The 19,642-nt window shown below is 33.4% G+C and overlaps 1 protein-coding gene across 1 annotated transcript in view; it reads left to right on the top strand.

Moving 5' to 3' along the window:
* LOC118741944 (striatin-3) overlaps nucleotides 1-19,642 on the top strand; it is a 66,138-nt gene that overhangs the window by 37,064 nt on the left and 9,432 nt on the right. The window contains exon 3 of the mRNA XM_036473913.1: nucleotides 19,197-19,626. Coding sequence (XP_036329806.1) covers nucleotides 19,197-19,626 — 430 coding nt within the window. The remainder of the gene's footprint in view (nucleotides 1-19,196; nucleotides 19,627-19,642) is intronic.

Below are 19,642 nucleotides of genomic sequence, written 5' to 3'. Positions count from 1 at the left end.
CTGGTTGAGATCCGATCAGGGGATCATGAGATATATATATATATATTTGTTTTTTTATATGGGAGTTGAAGTCGGTTTTTTTTTTGCTAAAAATTACTTGTATTTTTTTTTTGTTTTGTTTGTTTGTTAGATTATTTATGTTGGTTGCTAGAGACACTAACTTGGCTCGGCTTATTTTGAGTTTATTTGTCCTCTTAGTTAAACAGCTGGCGATGAAGGCTTTTTGAATGCGGCCTTTTGAAATTGTCTATGATTGTTGATTGTAAGGATTTGTTGAACGAGTTTCAGAAAAAAATCTATTTAATATCGGCAAAGTTAAATACTCTAGTACTTTATACTTAGTACCAAAACTTTTTTTTTTGAAACATTACAGCTAGTCTCAGCGCTTATAAGTTTGGCCTACAACCACAGATAGTAATTGAATTTTGGTAAACCGTTCCAACTATTTGTTCTATTGACTTATAAAATAAGGGCAACCCATGTTATGTACTTATATCAAATAAAAGGTGTTGCACTGTAGATTGACTGTAAATTGAATGTCCGTTGTTTAATGAAATGGACCATGGCTAAATGCCGCCGCGGACATTGCCCAGCCAAAAGACACTATATGTCTGGATTTTAAGTATATAAAAAAGTAATTTCTCAGTTTTCCCAGGTTGGCGATTTTAAGCGTTTTCTTTAATTGAAATTGTTAGTCGCAGAGCAGCATTTAAATCAATTAAAAGTGATGAAAATGCAAATTTGTATACCATCAAAGTACCTTTCTGGGGGTTTTCGCGCACGAGGAATTTGAATCTGCAGTTTATTTTTACCAAAAACGCCGCGGCTGCTGGGTGCACTTTGGTGCAAATAAACTTGAAGAAACATTGTTTCGATATATTGTTGGGAAACATTTTTTCCTCTTTTCCTTCATATTCTGTCCATGTTTTTTGCTAAAGGTAAATTTGCAAATTCAGATTCTTCGAACCCCAAGACCCCCAGAAAAGTCTTTTGAGTGTATTTTGCATTTTTCGAAAATACCGTTATATGGGAGGTGGGTGTAGTTACTGATGTGTGTCAAGTTAGCACTACACTTTTCGAAATTGGAAAAGTTAACTACGGCATTAATTGTAGTGTTTTTGTTGTAAATTTGTTGTGGAAAGAAAAAATTTGTAGCTCTCGTTTTTTAATGAAAAAAATGGTATGTAGTGCTAACTTGACACCATACACCTAGTCGATAGAATTGAGATATCCAATATGTTACTATGCCATTAACTGTAGCTTTTAACTTTAAAATTTGTTGTGGAAAGAAAAAAAATGTAGCTCTCGTTTTTTAAGAAAAAATGGTATGTAGTGCTAACTTGACACCATACACCTAGTCGATAGAATTGAGATATCCAGTATGTTACAATGCCATTAATTGTAGCTTTTAAAAAGCTGGAAAAAATTGAGTTGACCCGTTTTCGAACAAAGTTTAGTAAATAGTGCTAACTTGACACCACGCACCATTGACGACAGAATTGAGATATTGAAAAGGTTACAACGGCATTAATTGTAGCTTTTTTGTTGTAAAATTATTGTGGAAAGAAAAAATTTGTAGCTTTCGTTTTTTACGAAAAAATGGCATGTAGTGCTAACTTGACACCATACACCTAGTCGATTGAATTGAGATATTGAAAATGTTATAATGGAATTAATTGTAGTTTTTTTGTTGTAAATTTCTTGTGGAAGGAAAAAATTTGTAGCTTTCATTTTTTAAGAAAAAACGGTATGTAGTGCTAACTTGACACCATACACCTAGTCGATAGAATTGAGATATTGAAAAGGTTACAACGGCATTAATTGTAGCTTTTTTGATGTAAATTTGTTGTGGAAAGAAAAAATTTGTAGCTTTCGTTTTTTAAGAAAATATGGTATGTAGTGCTAACTTGACACCATACACCTAGTCGATAGAATTGAGATATTGAAAATGTTATAACGGAATTAATTGTAGCTTTTTTGTTGTAAATTTGTTGTGGAAAGAAAAAAATTGTAGCTCTCGATTTTTAAGAAAAAATGGTATGTAGTGCTAACTTGACACCATGCACCTAGTCGATAGAATTGAGATATCCAGTATGTTACTATGCCATTAATTGTAGCTTCTAACTTTAAAATTTGTTGTGAAAAGAAAAAATTAGTAGCTTTCGTTTTTCTGGAAAAAATTTAGTTGACCCGTTTTCGAACAAAATTTAGTATGTAGTGCTAACTTGACACCATACACCTAGTCGATAGAATTGAGATATTGAAAATGTTATAACGGAATTAATTGTAGCTTTTTTGTTGTAAATTTGTTGTGGAAAGAAAAAATTTGTAGCTCTCGTTTTTTAAGAAAAAATGGTATGTAGTTTAAAGTTAAAAGCTACAATTAATGGCATAGTAGCATATTATATATCTCAATTCTATCGCCTAGGTGTATGGTGTCAAGTTAGCACTACATACCATTTTTTCGTAAAAAACGAGAGCTACAAATTTTTTCTTTCCACAACAAATTTACAACAAAAACACTACAATTAATGCCGTAGTTAACTTTTCCAATTTCGAAAAGTGTAGTGCTAACTTGACACACGTTAGTTATTGGCCGATTTCGTCCATTTTCAATACCACTTACCTTGGATAAATGGGAACAAATTTCGTATTTTACTCGAGTGTGTACGCCCGGACGGACAGACAGATATGGCTTAGTCGATTTATATTTTCTAAGCATTTTGGTATAATATAATAATAATAATAGATTGGCGCTTACACATATCGAGCCCTAACCGCCAAAAGGGCGTAAGCGACAACCTGTACGTTCTTTGCAATCAATTTTTGATCACCTTCTCAATGACCTATAGACTTGAAACTTCACAGTTAGATCAGAACCCGATGACAATGCAATACGAAAGATGAGTTAATCCGATAGGTGGCGCAGGAGTCGAGATATTTGAAAATCCCTTATTTATAGTCCGATTTGGTTCATATGTAGAACGCATATTAACAAACTGCACTAAAAATTTTGCCGATAGGTGGCGAACGAGTCTGGTAAACCAGTAGTTATTGTCCGATTTCGTTATTGATTTTACTATTAACTTATTTCTTCCAAATATGGACCATTTACAAACAAAAGTAAATGCATATATTTCTGGTTGATTAAGATTTTTAATCAAAAGTATAAAAATATAATACATCTATATGGTGTTAAAATGCTTGGTTGTTACAGCGCTTAACTAAAGGGGCACTCGTCCCATACAGCGACACCGATTCTTCTGAAGAGTTAGTAAAAGAGGAAAATTCTGTGTTCGTTTCTTAAAATAATGCACTCCAATAAGGCAAAAAAGGCTCATATGAGAATTGAAGTCGTTTTTGTTTTTTGCTTAAAAATTACTTGTTTATACAATAATTAATAACAGTGAAGCAATTTCATTCTTTACATTAAAATTTAAAGTATGTATAATATTTCTAGTAAAAGTTTTTATTCAGATATAAATTGCAATGCCTTAGATTTTTAGTAATTTGATGTGGGGTTACATAAAATTAATGGTGTTTAGTGAGGGTTCCATCATCTTAAAAGTTTAAGAACCTATGTTACAGAGAAATAGTATTTTATCCAATAATGTAGGTATGTAGAGTTGTTTTCTTAATAAGAGGAATACAAGAAATGTGCCTGTTGCTGCAAAAACATTTTTTTTTTTTAATATATCTTTTGGCTTAACCACCGCAATTGCGTGCTGCAGCCTTTTTTTGTGACGGCAAAAAGGGCGTAAGCGACAAAATCACCTGTTTCATTAAAGGTGGACAAATAATACCACCAGTATTATATACCTAACATCAAACGTAATTTATTCATTGACCTTCACGTTAGTATCTACAGTAATTGCCGTGTTAACAAAAAAGAACGCCTACTGTAAAATTTACTTTTTGTCGCTTACGCCCTTCGACGGTTAGGGCTCGATATGTTAGTGTTTGGCCAAGCTTCTCCTCCGATTTTTGGCGTGCGCCTTGATGTTGTCACACACAGTGGAGGGACCTACAGTTTTACGCGAACGGCGATTGTATTTTTATGGGAAGCTGTTTTTTATGACAGAAATACACTACTTTATACGATGTTCCCACGATTCGTAATTCGCTCTCTTAAGTAATTCGGCATGTAATTCGTGAATTACCCTGTTTCCACGACACACATTAGTAATTCATTTGGCAGCTCTAGTTCTTGTTCTTCGCTATTTATTATTATTTTTGTGTACTGAAAATATCGAAGATGGTGCTAAAATTTAAGTTATCATTATCAGTTTTAATTTATATATAGAATATTTTATTAATATTATTCTATAACTAGAGAAAGTGCCAGCAAATGGGATCAGGCCGGTGAAACCTTCGATATATTTCCGATAAATATTAGAGAAGGCACCGATTTGTTCGTCATTCGAATAGTAATTCGATCTGAATTACCTACAATTCGCTCTCAAAATGTTGTATAGCGAATTACGTAATTCGGAAGGCGAATGACGAATGGGAGAGCGAATTACGAATGAGAGAGCGAATTACGAATCGTGGAAACGCCGTATTAGGCTGTTACAAACAACAGTTATGCGAACAAAGTTAACATACCCTTTTACACAAGTGCGTTCGGGTATAATAAAGCATTAAAATTAATTTAGAAATAAAGCTTACTTAAACTTCTCTTGTTTGATACCCATAATAAAATTGTTAATATAATTAAATAATTTATTTTTGAGCTATAGGCCGTATGTCAAATAAAACTTTAAAAGTTTTTCTACTTTATTTACTTTAAATTTTATTTTGGTCCATATTTCGCCTTCAGTCTAAAGGCATATTCAGGAACTATTAGCTTTGTCCGGTCGACTGACAAAAACGAAACAGCAACTTTATTTATGTACATACATATATCGATAAACATATTGATATTGTATAGTTCGGTAGTAATCTGTCATCAATAAACTCGATTCAAAAGGCTTATCTCTAGTAATTAGTAATGCACAGTGAAAAAGTTTGTGAAGTCCAGCGCAAAACAAGTTTCTGCATGTAAATATTGGATTTGCTGCAACAAATATAATACCAGCAATATGTTATATTAAAACAAAAGATTATAATAATGCTTACAATACTGCGTTTGAACGGTCATGTCTAATTGCTTACATGAAAAAATGTGGCAACACAATGATCACTTGAACTTTCATTAAAGATGGTAAAGCATTTACAAAATTAAAAATCATGCAAAGCGGCAATAAAAAAGAAAGAAACATAAAACACCAAAAGAAATGCTAAACGCCACAAATGTGGTTGGAATTTACTACAAACAATGCTGCGGGTAGTGTTGAAAATGATGGCGCAGCTGATGATCATACTAATGACAATGAGTAGAAGGGGTGGTGCTGCTAGCTGATGATGATGAAGAGGGCGTTGGATGCATAATTTTACTCAATGCTAAACAATTTAACAAATCATTGTGTGAAGTGCTAAATGCATGTGCCAACGTACACATATGTACATAGTATGTACAAAAATACAAACTAATATTTATGGGAACGAATGCTTTGGCATACCAAGCGCATGTGCATTGTTATGGCATGTGGCATGCAGCACGAGCGGCCAAATTTGAAATGGAAAGAGTAGAAATAAAATAAAATTCAACATGCAAAAGCAGGCAGTTAAGGTGAGAGCTGCACGGAATACTCGCACATACATACACTGCCGAAAGAAAGTATTGGCACAGAAAATCTTTCACAATATAAGCAACAGTTTTTATTCTAATATTTTTCCGCCAATTTTTTGTAAAAATATAGTTTGTTCTACAACAAAGACATAAAAATGTAATTCAAAAACTTTTGAAAAAAAACTCGCGAAAATTCAGCAAATTTTAATGCAAATTTTCAACTTTTTAATTAGATTTTTTAGCTATTTTTTTTTTTTTTTGAGTAAGAAGTTTTGCAGCCCATTAAATTCTAGTAAAAAAATGCAAGTACGGAGTTAGTCAAAAATCGCATTGATTTTTGAGAATTTCTTTTTGTTGAAGGGGTTTTGCATTTTTTCCAAAAAAGTATTTTCAAAAAAAAATTTTTTTGTATGGAAGAGACTGTGTGAAAAAAAATGCCAAAAATCAACGGTAATCACTAGCTGCTTAAAACTCAAATACTCAACTTAATACTAAAAAAAAATCTAAAAAATCTGATTAAAAAGTTGAAAATTTGCATGAAAATGTGGTGAATTTTCGCGAGTTCAGCACAAAGTTTAGGAATTATATTTTAATGTTTTTTTTTATTGTAGAGTGGACCACATTTTTATACAAAATTGGCGGAAAAATATTAGAATAAAAATTGTTGCATATATTGTGAAAAATTTGCTGTGCCAATACTTTGTTCCGGCAGTGTATGCATATGTGCAATTTCGAAATGCCTAAAAAAAGCTTATAAAGTAGACTACCACAATACCAAAATGCCACAACAATTGTTGCAATGAAAAAACTAAATAAAAAAACTGTGCAAGAACATGCAACATGCAGTGGCAATTAGGCATGAACAATTTTTTTCTCTCATAAATACCGTAAAAAACACGTTTTAAAATGAAGTGTTAGCAATGGAGAAAAAGTTTGAATAAATTAGCACTTAAATCTCATTACAACAAATTTGCGAAAGTAAAATCACTAAAAATAGTGAAATTGCATTAAATATTTAACCATTTACCATTGTGTGCTTTCAATTTTTTCTACAAATATATCCATAAATGCATTTACTTGCTCTGATTGTACTTGCGCTGCGATAGTTTATCATTAATTAATGGCTACTTAACGAGTCGATCCGAGTAAGGCTTAAATCCATATGTGCGCACTTCCAGCAGTAGCACACCAAACATAATTATGCTAATGAAATTTTAAATTAATTCGCGCTACTCCCTTTCCATGTCCCTTTTTACGTTGCTTTTGCGCTGCCCAGCATGCTGTGAACAAAAACAAAATGCTGTGGAACACGCATAGTTATGTACAGGCACAAGTTCAAGAAGCACTCATACATATACTCGCACATTACGCCATTCAGGCAGGCGTAAGCCTTATACACGTCCATAAACCTAGCTGACCCAAGTTGCCAAAAATCCATTAAAATTAGTTTTGGAATTTTTTTGCGGTGGGTGTTGCGCATTTTCTTTCAGATAACTCATAATCAAAATCTATTTTATAAAAAAATCGAATGTCTCAAAAGTTTACCAAGTGCTGCCACGTTGGTTTACCCCTGAAGTTTTTAACTAAAGTTGTCAGATGATTTCATACTCCTTACATTACCATTTGCTGAAGAGGACTTGCTGAAATGGACATTACAGTAAAATAGTGCACCGAAACATGCCAGTAAACTGACAAAGAAATGTTTTCGGGTGAATGAAATCGGGGTTATAGCTCAGTCTTCTGACCTCATTGCTATTGAGAACCTGTGGAGTGATGTTAAGAAAGCCGTGTTGAATGTTAAGCCAAAAAAAAAAAAAAGTGAGCTTTGGTTATCCATGGTTTAGCTTACATATCAAACTATACCTCTGAAGAGATGTGAAACCCTTGTGGTTTCCATGGTTCGGTGTTGCTCAGCCGTAATTAACAACTTCCCTGTCCAATGAGTCATATGTGACTCACGAGAGCGTGTTGAAATAAGTTCATGAGTCACAAGTGACTAATTTTTGTGTACAATTTCGGGAAAATTTTTTGGTGTGAAGGGTACGCGATATTTGTTTAAATGATACGTGGACGTACGGCAAAAAACCTAACGTAAAAATATATGAAAGAAAATTTCGAGATTTTTTTCCTGAAAGTCCTCTTTTAGTAAAAAGAAAAAGCGCACAATAAATATAGGTTAGGTTAGGTAAGCGGGCTGCCTCCGCATGTGGAGGCACACTTGGACTCGACTAAGCTGTCCGCTGTGATGCCCTCAGAGGGCGGAGGGAAAAAGGGACGCAGGGAGGGGAAAGAGGGAGGAAGCTATGGGAGAAGGACGACAACTATGGCTTTTTGCCGGAGAAACGCTCCGTGCTCACAACCAAGCTCTTCAGTCGACTGATGTCCACTCCCGAGAGCTCATCGTGGCCAGAAAGACCTTGCACTCCAATACCAAGTAGGTATCGAAACAACGATTCGAGTAAAAAAAGTAGTTTTTATCGAAACAAAAGTATCGAGTACATACTCGTATTTACTTGTATCGGAACATCCCTAAATGTAACTCAAAAACAACTTTGCTCGATGTGTTCACATGTGACTCATTGAACGTGCAAAGAAACTGTTTCGTCCTACGTCCATGAGTCACATATGAGTCATAAAATAAAATAACAAAAACATATACAACAATTTATAAAAATTATATGTTATGGTATATATGGACGTTCTTTAGCATATTAGAGCAAAAAACCTGTGACGTGGGGCATTAACAAAATGCATTGTATCAGGACAGGGAAGTTGTTAAAAATAAACCTATTGCGTGGTCTGAAAAAGTATAATTTCTTTGGACCCACAACTATTTCAATGCTCGTAGCTGTACATATGTAATGACGCCATAAAACTTATTAGCCGGTAACAGCTGTTAAATGCGTTTGTCCATAAATGTCAGACTTCAGCACTATCTCAGCATGAGCATAGTAGTTATTTTGTTATCTTCTGTTTTTTTTAATCTTCCCTTTTCCTCAGTTTACTTCACTTTACTAATAATTTCTGTCGTGTGCCTTTAAGTTGTCACTCAAAGGGGGGAGGGGCCTACAGTTTTTGAATTATTATGAGAAGCTGTTTTTCATGGCAGAAATACACTCGGAGGTTTGCCATTGCCTGCCGAGGAGCGGGCGGTGTTAGAAAATACTTCTTCACTTCTTTTGTTTTTGATGTCATGCGGAACCTGGGCTGGAACCCAAGCCATGCAGAGTGGCCGCCGCTTTACCCTTACAAATATGCAGCAGTACATTCGTGCTCTTCTACATTTGTTCTAAATGAGTAGTGCGAGATATTACGGCGCTTAATAAATTAGTAGGTAGTTGTGAATTACGTTTCTCTAGCGCTGCCACGTGTACGTACGCTAATTAAAGCATTCTTACATGATATGTATTTCCATATGTAAATGCTACTTTTCTGATACGTTCTAATATATTGTACATACGTTATTTCCCAGGATTTGGCGCGCTGTAAAAATCTGGACAACGGTGATTTTCACAATTCTGTCATTGTCACAATCGCCAATTGATTGATTGGCAAAAATAACACGTTTTCTCTGAGTTCTAAGAGCCTCTCAAACGTTTTGAGTACGAAGGACATTAGGTTTATGGGGGTGTGGAAACCTTAGCTTTGTCGTGGCCACATTTACTCGATTTAAAAATAAAGATTACTGTAATCTTTGTTCAGCTTAGCGGGTCTTTATTGGATGCTTAATATCCCTCTAAAAATTGCTATGAAAATTAGAATAGCTACCCACGAAGCTTCCCAAAGCATGATTGGTAATATTCCGTCAACACCCGGTTATATGAAATATAGAAAACTGAAAATGGTTTTTTTTTTTATCTTCAGAAGCTCTTTTGTAAGGCGTGTTTAGAGCAGTGGTCTCAAATTCGTCGACCCTTCACCCTGGGCGGTGTGCATTTAGGCCCACCGACTTGCTCCATTAGCCAATCTACCTTTTAATATACATAAGTATATTCGCTTGGTATCTTAACAGATTCGAAAAATTCTCTCCAGCAGGCTTGCTTGGTTTTCCGGTTGGCTTCCGGGATGTTTCAAAACTGTTGGAATAAATTATGGTATGTTTATTCCTAAATGTAGCAGTTGTATCCGCTACGATATTAAACTAGAAGAGTATGCGACGGTAATGTGGTCGTTCCCAAGACAGTCAGGTCTACGTAACCGGAACGACCCAGATTTATATCTTTCCAAAAACTCTGGAGAATTTGTATGCTGTTGCAAAAACAACAACGGTAATATGATAAGGTCTAATCGTCGAATACTCTCCCTTTTATGACTTTAGGTTAACAACGTTAGATCTAGGACTTCTTCTCAGTCGACGGACGCGAGAAGTACTAGGTAAGATAAAATTAGGAGTAGTGCTACCTGTGTTACAACTCATAAACTTATAATTAAGTAAGCTAAATAGTAACCCACCTGTATCGTTGGTCTCATAGCTGTCCCATAATATATGCCGTGAGTTAGTTAGCATTCTTGCCGAGTACCCTAGGGCTAGCTCCAGCCACCCTCTGTATGGTGTAGACTTTCTGTGGCGAAGGCAGCCTGTTGTACACCGTGTATGTTTTTAATTTTCTTTTAATTATTAGATTTTGTTTAAAAATAAAAAAATTTTAATTTAATTTAATTTTTAGAAACTTAATTTATATTTGTTCTTTCTATAACAATTAAATTTTCTTTTACTCGTTAGATTTTGTTGTTTTAAAAAGAAAAATATTTATTTTTTATGATCTTATTTTATTTTGTCTTTTTTTTAATTTATTTCTTTTTGCTTTTTTCATTAAATTTTCTTTGTTCCTTTGAATTTTTAGATTTTATTTTAAAAAGAAAAATATTTTCATTAAGTTTTTAGAAACTTATTTTATTTTTTTTTAGTTTTTCCACATTTTATTTAATTTTAAATGGTTTTTAATTTTTAATTGTAATTGTTTTAAAAAGAATAAATATATTTTTATTATTTCATTTAATTTACAGAAAACTGGTTGCTAAAAGACAAAAATAATAACGCAAGGTTCTCCTCGTTAGCAGACCTTTAAATTAGTGTTTTCTTTCGAAAAACAAGAAATATGGCTGGGAGTATCCGTTCAGACATTTGTGTATACGTATAAAATCCGAATAGTATGGATAACCGGTTAATATCCGTTCATTTGGTTATCCGGATATTCTAAACAGGGTTTGAAAGTTATTCTTAAATTTACTGTATCCATCGAGTTTGGATTTTTTATTCAGGTATTCGAATATATAGATTATCCGGATAGTCAAAAAATCCTGATAGAACTCGCAGCGCTAACAAGAAGGTTGTTGGAGACGGCTTTAGAATGCCTAAGATTTGTCTGAACTACCATCATCGACTTGATGGGCTTCTTCTTCGCGCAGGGCCATGTCGTCAAATAACAACCGGTTGGCGCCCTTGATATTAGCTTCAGGAATCGGCTCGTTCGGGTGGAATATTCTGAGTTTTGCTAATCTCACTGCGAAGGAAAATTCAGGGGTCTACCTTTCGTAATGACTCAATTCACTTAGCCTTAAGTCTATCCCGACGTTTGTTACGATATTCCCATTTTCCTCTCGGAAATCGTTTGATGCTGCCATATTTTCTGTTTTCCTGCCCATTCATCTCGAGCTCTTCATACTCACCTACTTTCTGCCTCCCTTTTATTTTTGTTAAAAATACGTATTTCTTCCCTCTTCTTCGTGTAACGCTCATTTTGTCGCGTCATTGGCTGCGGCGCAGCACTTTTCGTCATTCAAACTATTTCTGTGGAGGCGGTAGTAGACAAGGTAGCCGTTTGGATGAATATTTCAGATACTCTTCAATATAGATCGCTTTTGGCCGTTTTTTTTTAATTTTTTTACTTCCAAACAAGAAACATTAGCAATCTAATTAAATTTCGCAATTTACTGTCTGGTTAATTAAATAACGTAAGTCATACCGCAGTACAGATTAATTCGTATTTTGGAAGGAATGATGTTTGACATCAAAGTTTACCTAAAATTATTACCGTAAGCAAATTAAGTGCTAACTACGTTACAGTGTAGATAAATAAAAAATTCATAAATATTAATGACGACGCAAAGGAAAACAATAGTGACGACTAGCAAACCCTGGCAACAACATACTTAGCTGTATTTGTTTTGTTTTATTCGCACAACTATGACGCATTCATCGCGACATGGTGACGCCCGCCAGTAAACTAAAACCACCACCACCCAGCCATATTCATTAAACTGAACACATTGCACATCAAACACTACCAATTGCCACAGGGGCCACAGCTGTTTCAGTGACTGAGTGACCGACCGGGCAAATAGTCAGCCTATCCATCGGTCGTTTAGTTGGTCGGCTGTTATGGCAACAAAATAATTCTATCAATTAGTAATTGAATTAGCACTAACCGCCGCCGTCGTTGATATTGACGCAAATTTAATTGTCTTCTAAGGGTGACCACAAATATTTGTATGTATATATCTACATTAGACCGTCATGCACCTTCAAGCCTAAGGTATCTTTGCAAGGCAATTTCAATTCTTTTTTTTTTTAGTTTTTAACCAATTTTATTTAGCTCAAATCTAGTAATTAAAATTTCACCCCCTTCCTGTTGACCTATTGATCTGAAAGGACCATGAAAAAGTTCCAAGTATTCCAAATCCAAAATGGCCTCCGGTACAAAATGGTGGTTTTCATAATTGTTTCAATCCTCTTAATAAGGGCAATGGGTATTAAATGGAAGGGTTTTACAATTAGAACGCAATTTATAACGTATCGCAGAGGAGTTTAGACAGTCAATATTTTAAAACTGAAATCAAGGCATCTACCAAAACTGAGTATGGTTCTCCCACCCAAGTCAATATTTCGCATCGTGTCGAGGATTGTGTGGCATTAAGTACTTACATTGATATGAGCGGTTGATTGTTGATAGAACTTTTATCAGACCCACGATTTTATTTTTTAGTCTGACCAATGTCTGTAGGAGGCAATTTTTTGTTCGAAAGTTCATTGATCTTAAGTACCCCGTTCTAGTACTTACCCATCATATCTCAGTTTTAATCATCCTAACGTAACACCCTAATGTCGGTAAGCTAACAGGGCAATTCTGGCAACTGCCTTTAAACTCCCACAGTCGTTGGAAATCTTTCGTTAGATAATTGTCAATTCTGGCAACTATCTTGGAATCTATTTTCTGTCTTTCGAAAGACTGATTGAAAGATCTGCTAAGGAAAAGGTCTTAGCGTTGTTCTGTTTGTCCTTTAGCAATAAGTTTTATAGAAATTCAATTAAATAAAAAACATATTTATCTTTTTAAAACAATTAAAACCACAAATAAATTAAAAAAATATATATAAAAGAAAAAATAAGTTTCTAAAAATTAAATAAAATAAAAAACAATTTTTTTAAGGCAAACAAACTAAGTTCCTAAAAATTATATGAAATTCAAAAAAGTGCTTTTTAAAAAAATAAAATCTGTAAATTTAATTAAAAATAAAACAATTTAAAAAAGATAAGTTTTGACAAATTAAAAGGAAATTAAAAAAAGAAAAAAAACGTAAAACAAAAAACTAAAAATTGAATAAAATATAAACAAAACGGAAATAAATTAAAAAATAAATAAAACAAAAATAAATAAATAAAATATAAAAATTAAAAAATTTTGATAAATTAAACAAAATAAATAAAAATACGTTTCAAAAAATTAAATATAATGAAACTCATTTTTCTGCTAAAAAAAATAAAAAATAAGTTTCTAAAAACTAAATTGAATTGGATTTATCTTTTTAAAATAATAAAATCTAAGAATTCAAAGAAATATTCCAGAAATTAAACAAAATTAAAAAATATATATACACACATAGATATGTATGTGTATATCTTTTTAAAACAATAAAATTTAAAAATTAAATTAAAAAAAGAAAATTAAAACACGCCGCAGTATATGAGATGAGATTGAACACAACCAAAGCGGCAACGAAGTTCGTCAGGCCGCTGCCGTAGGTGCAGCAAAAATCTTTAGATCTCAGATTGTATGGCGAACTTTCTTTGTTTGTTTATACGGTGGTACGATCTAATGTATGTAAACATGTACGTAAATGTTGACCTTTGCAATACTACGTATAAAATGTCAATAAACTAAACTCGCTGCTTGCACTTTTTTCGTGCGTTTCTTTTCCTGCTCTTCTATACATTTTCTATTGATATAAGCAACATTTTAGCTATTGCAAATATATTACGAAAATACGCAAGAATGCCAATAATGTTTATGCCACATATTTTCTCAGATCCGCCTACGCTCCTTCCACCATTCAGTACGGCACCTTACAGTTACATCAACTTCCTGTTTCTTCACACTTCGCGTCTTTGTCAGCTTACTTCCACATTTCAATTGGCACTCTTGGTTTCGAGCGCTAAAAGGAACAACACAGAGGGGTGAAATTAAATGAAATATTCTCAAATCCCTAAAGCATCATTACACGCAGATTATTTTCTTGTTTTTTTTCCTGATTGTTTTATTGGTTTTTAAGTGGCAAATGTGTACTTACCCAGTAGTGTATTGGGCTCTATCTAAACTAGCCCGAAATTGGCGTTTACAGTTGGGGACCACAACTTTGAAAATATGGTTCATATAAATTTGACAAAAGTTTTGCGATTTTTGAGTTCTGCTTTGCTGCAGGTCATGCAGGTCTCCTCGGCCTATGAAATTAAATCTATCATACAACTTTTACCAAGATAAGGCTTGTGATTTCTAACAGATTTTGGTACGCCGAATTCGTGTTCTTAACTTAGAATTGCTCTGAAACTTTTTTTTTTTTTAAATAATATCCTAACCTAAACTTGCGAAAAGGGGGGTTTGGCCTATTTTTGAGGTTACTCGAACATTTAAAAGTATATCGCTTACTTCTTCAGTACATTTCTGAACTGTCAGTATACATATGTATGTATGTATTAGAATTGTTTTTAATTACCTTGTCTTAACTGCATTCCCGTCTAGAAGAAAACTACAGTAGAAAGTATTTCTTTAAATCTGGCGTTGGAGGTATGTACTCCAGTTGCTCTCCTGATTCTAAATGCTTGGCAAAAATACCATTATTTCCGAGTTTCTTCGGCCTTCAACAGCCTGACCCTTTGAGTCTTACTCCAGATGCGCTGTTACTTATTTCGCGTATTTGCAGTTCTATGGGCAGTTGATGCAGAAACATATTAAGCGCTTCCATGGGACACTATTTAGATAATTACTCTTATAGGCCCTGCATAAATAATATGCTTTTTGAATGCTGCATAATTTTCTAAACCCCCCTCTGCTTATCCAGTGCTGGCCACTGTTTTTGGAGGCCCTTAGTTTATAATAAGATCACAAGTGGAGAGATATTCAATAACGTTAATACGACAAAGGTTAACTGAAAAATTTTAAGAGCATATCAACGGTCTTCCTTCCTTTATAGTTTTCTTCTAACCCTGCCGCCTAAATTGGAACTAAAAAAAAAATAGAAACGTTGTTTTATGAACTTCAGTTGAAGTTAAATTTCGGATGTCTGATTTTTTGAACTCGAACTGGACTGAAACCGCTTGCTTATGGTATAATTCTTAGTTTCATTCAAGAGCAAGGCTTTGAATTTCTTTTTTACTTTCAAAAACTATCAAATTGATTATCGATTGCGCAGCAGTTTGGAAATTGCCATATAAAAGTGAATATCAAACTAATGCTTTTACAAGGCTACCCCAATTTTTACTGTCGGGTTCAATAAGCGAAGGAAGTCACATAAATACATCAGCACATAAATGTTTTCTGAGTATGTATGTATGTAGCAAGGAGGACTTCCTTAAGTAAAATAAACAATACCTAAGCGCTATGGTGTTGTGCTCATAACGGTTTTTAATATTGAGCAAAAGCAAACAGCCAGTATGGGAATGGATGTAAATAAAAGCTACAAACATAAACGAAAAATATTTAGTTCACTGCTAAATAAGTAGAAAATAAGTAAACAAAAAATCGTTTCAAAATTTGTCCTAATAACGTGTATTTTGGATACCAAGTTACTTTGTCTCTGTTACTTATTTTCTACTTTTGTAGATGAGATACGAAATTTAATACGAAAGTACGAAGTAAAAAACAATGTTGAATTTTTTTCGTGCGTACTTCTTATGTGCCTTGTCGGCCTTTTTTGTATAACAAAAAGACAATCAATCCTCTCACGTTGGAATTTTAGCCGTCAAAATGTCCCAAAACAGCTGATGAACTCTTCGTCAGGGTTTAATTTTCGCAATTCATATTAATTTAAAATATAAAATTAGATATAAAAACCCATACTTATAAACCCAAGATTAACAATTTGTAGAAAACTACAAAAAAGTGCAACGAATTTTCACCTAAATTTCAAACTTTTTTCTCGGAAGTGTTAGAATTTTTCTGAATACACAGTTTTATAGCCCAATCAATTTTAGTCACTTGAAATTTGCACATTATCAGACTAAAATTGCAGGGTCTAAAAAACAGTGTACTCAACTTCTAGCACTTCCGACAAAAAAGTTTGAAATTTAGGTTAAAATGTGTTGCACTTTTTTGTAGTTTTCTACAAATTGTTAAACTTGGGTATATATGGGGGATGTCTGAGAATGAACTATATTTTAATTGAAAATTCTTAAAAATTAATAAATAAACAAATAGGCACACAATATCAGTTTGAAATTAGTTTAAAAAATTTTATTAAAAAAAATCAGTGCAATGTAGGATAAAGAAAATAATCTGTAGAACTATAACAGAATAGATTTTTTGGAGCATAAGGACGAATAGGTATGGAAAATTTCCTTTACAAATTTTGTTTTTAAGTATCCTTGAAAATTTGCAATATTTATTCTTGAAAAATTACTGTTTGAGGACTAATATACACACGACCTCATCATCGAATTCGGTTCTATTTACAAACTTTATCAACTTAAAAAGATAAAATGTATTAAAAGCACATTTTCAATACCTATTCGTCCTTGTAAACCAAAAATTTATTGTTTTTAAATTCTACAGAATTTTCTCATCTCTCATTTGGTACCCATATTGTTATTCTACGTTGCACTGATTTGTTTAAATAATTTTTTGAATTAATCATATAATTAATTTCAAAGTCCTTTGAAAAAAAATCCTGACGTCAGAGTGAAAAACTAAAAGCGCAGTTTTACTCTACTTGGCCCATAGTTTCGTGAGTATATCGATTCTTTCGTTTGTTTTGGAATTTTTTTGTTTTTGTCGCTCGGTGTTATAGAAGTTCTAAAAGACTAACATGTTTCTTATGCACATTCCCCAAATGCTCATCATGTACTCAAATGCATAATAAATAATATCTAAAAGTTTTTAGCTAGCAGGTGAGGTAGAGGTTAGAATTAAATTATTTTTTTTTGTTTTGTGATTTTGAAGAGATATTCGATGTTTTTCAAGTGTTATTTTACATACAAACGTACATATATACTTAGTGTAAAGATTATGATATAATCTCTTTCTTATTGCCCTACAGATGTACATACATATGTGCATCCTTTTTTTTTGTTTATAGTCTCCATTTGTCGCTCTGCATCGATTGTGTGATAAGCATGTAATTTCCTTACTTTGCTCATCACTATCTTCATACACATTCAATGAATTTTAATTAATATTTCACATATCCATGTCTTTGTTGTTTTGTTTTTAGTCTTTATGGCGTTTTGATACACACTTATGGTATAGTAAATATGTACATAATGACTTATGTATGTATACAATGCCACCACGCTCGGTTTGCTTTTGACGCTTCCCTGTCGGAATAAAACAATTACTTAGTTTCGAAAATTAAACCGTTGGAAAAGTTGCCGGAAAGAACTTACTTTGAAAAGATGCATCATTTCGACCAGTGATTTTGAAGTTTTTTTAAGCCAAACCGACGTCTCCAAACCATATCCATACCGTAGTACCATAGTACCATAGTACCATAGTAGTTGATTTTCCGACATGGTTTTAACAACAAAAAACATGTGTATGACATACTTACATAAGTACAAACCTACTTCGCAATTAATAAATACATTTGTGTAATCAATAAAAAATGCGAAATAGTTTAAAATGGCTCGTATCGTTATTGCTGTTGTTATACCACTTAGTGTTGGTGCACTTAAGTAAATATACGACTTTGTACTACATGTTTGCATATTTCATAGCATTATCAGACAACGGCGTCCTTTGATAACATTTTTTCTTCACAAAACAAAAGAGGGGCGAACATTATCCGCTTTATCGAAAATTGCTCGGGATTAACAATGAAATTATATATTTATGTGCGATCTTCTTTGGGAATTCAAATATTATGTTCATCTATATGAGCCGCTAATTTCGAAAGTGGCATAAGTTAATTCGTACCTCTTGTGCTTAAATGACCGGCTATGTGTAACCGAATGCATCTGTAAATCATCATAAACTAACGACAAAACCTTCTACATTTGAATGATGAAGTTGAATGAATAACCGACGCGTTCAGATACAAGTAACCGGTGATTTAAACACAAGAAGTATGAAGTGACTTATGCCACTTTCAAAATAAACGACTCATATATTAATACGCTAACATAAATTTTGTCACCGTTAGTTTTTTGAAAATATTTTTTTAAGAGGGCTGCCACCTTTTTAAAATTGAAATTCAATTTAATGAATTATTACAATATGGATGTCAAACGAAAGATGCTCAAGAAATCAGTTTTGAAGTGTGTTTAAAAAAAGTAAATTGAATTTAGGTGAACATTTGCAAAATCTTTCGTCTTTCGGCCCTATTGCGTATTTCAGTTGAGAAAAATATTTCCAAAAATTATAAAGCAAAATAAAAACCATGTTTCCCAATTTGATTTTGGTTTGGTTGTTAAATTACGAAACTAAATGAAATACGTACGTACAGTATCGGTCATATCATTAGCACACCGATTTTAAAGTGATATTGTTTGCCACTTATGTACGTTTATTTATTTATTTTTAAGAATTTTCAATTAAAATACAGTTAATTCTCTAAAAAGTTTTACACTTGGGTTTATATGAACTGCATTTTAAATGAAAAGTCTTAAAAGTAAATAAATAAACATAAGTGGCAAACAATTCTACTTTGAACTGGGGGTACTAATGATATGACTGATACTGTATGTATGTACATACGTATAACAATGATATATTGGTATTTAACAAGAAGGTTTAGTATATGGTTTTATTCTGGCACATTTTCGGAAGGAATTGACATTTATAAAAATTATGCTAAAAATTGATATATGCATGTAGCGGAGCTGTGGGCAAAAGCTTTTCATAATTTCGAGTTGAAATTTGTGAATCTAGTGCGTCTTTCTTGCTGAGTTTGACAAATTATGATGGTAACTCAAATGTATTACTTTCAATTATGTTTTTGTAAGAATATTTCATATAACTCTTCTTACTATTTTATAAAATACATCCGTATTTCAATAAAAAAAAAAATTTCCCTGTTTTTATCTTTCTCCAAACAGGCACGCATAGCCATGTTATTGGGCGAACGAAAATGTCTCGAAAGCCTCAAATCAGATTTAACACGACGCATTAAAATGTTGGAGTACGCCTTGCGGCAGGAGCGTGCCAAATTCTATCGACTCAAATATGGTACCGATCCGCCACAATTGAACGAATTGAAACCGCCAACAGATGATGCTGGTCTCGGTAGCGAAGTGGCGCCCGATTCCGAAGTACCATACAGTTCAGTATCGAATACAACCTGGCGACAGGGCAGACAAATGCTGCGACAATATTTGGCCGAAATCGGTTACACAGACAACATAATCGATGTGCGTTCGAATCGGGTGCGCTCCATACTTGGTCTCAATAATAACTCCGAACAGGAGGAGAATGTCAGTCCCAATATAAATGGCAATGAGAATAATAAACGTGCTGCAGAATCAGAGGGTTAGTAATTGAAATT

The sequence above is a fragment of the Rhagoletis pomonella genome, unplaced genomic scaffold, assembly GCF_013731165.1.
Source record: "Rhagoletis pomonella isolate Grant_MI unplaced genomic scaffold, Rhpom_1.0 Rhpom_scaffold_00006, whole genome shotgun sequence".
Lineage (NCBI taxonomy): Eukaryota > Metazoa > Arthropoda > Insecta > Diptera > Tephritidae > Rhagoletis > Rhagoletis pomonella.
Note: the sequence above shows the minus strand (reverse complement) of the source record. Positions and strands in the feature narration are given on the sequence as shown.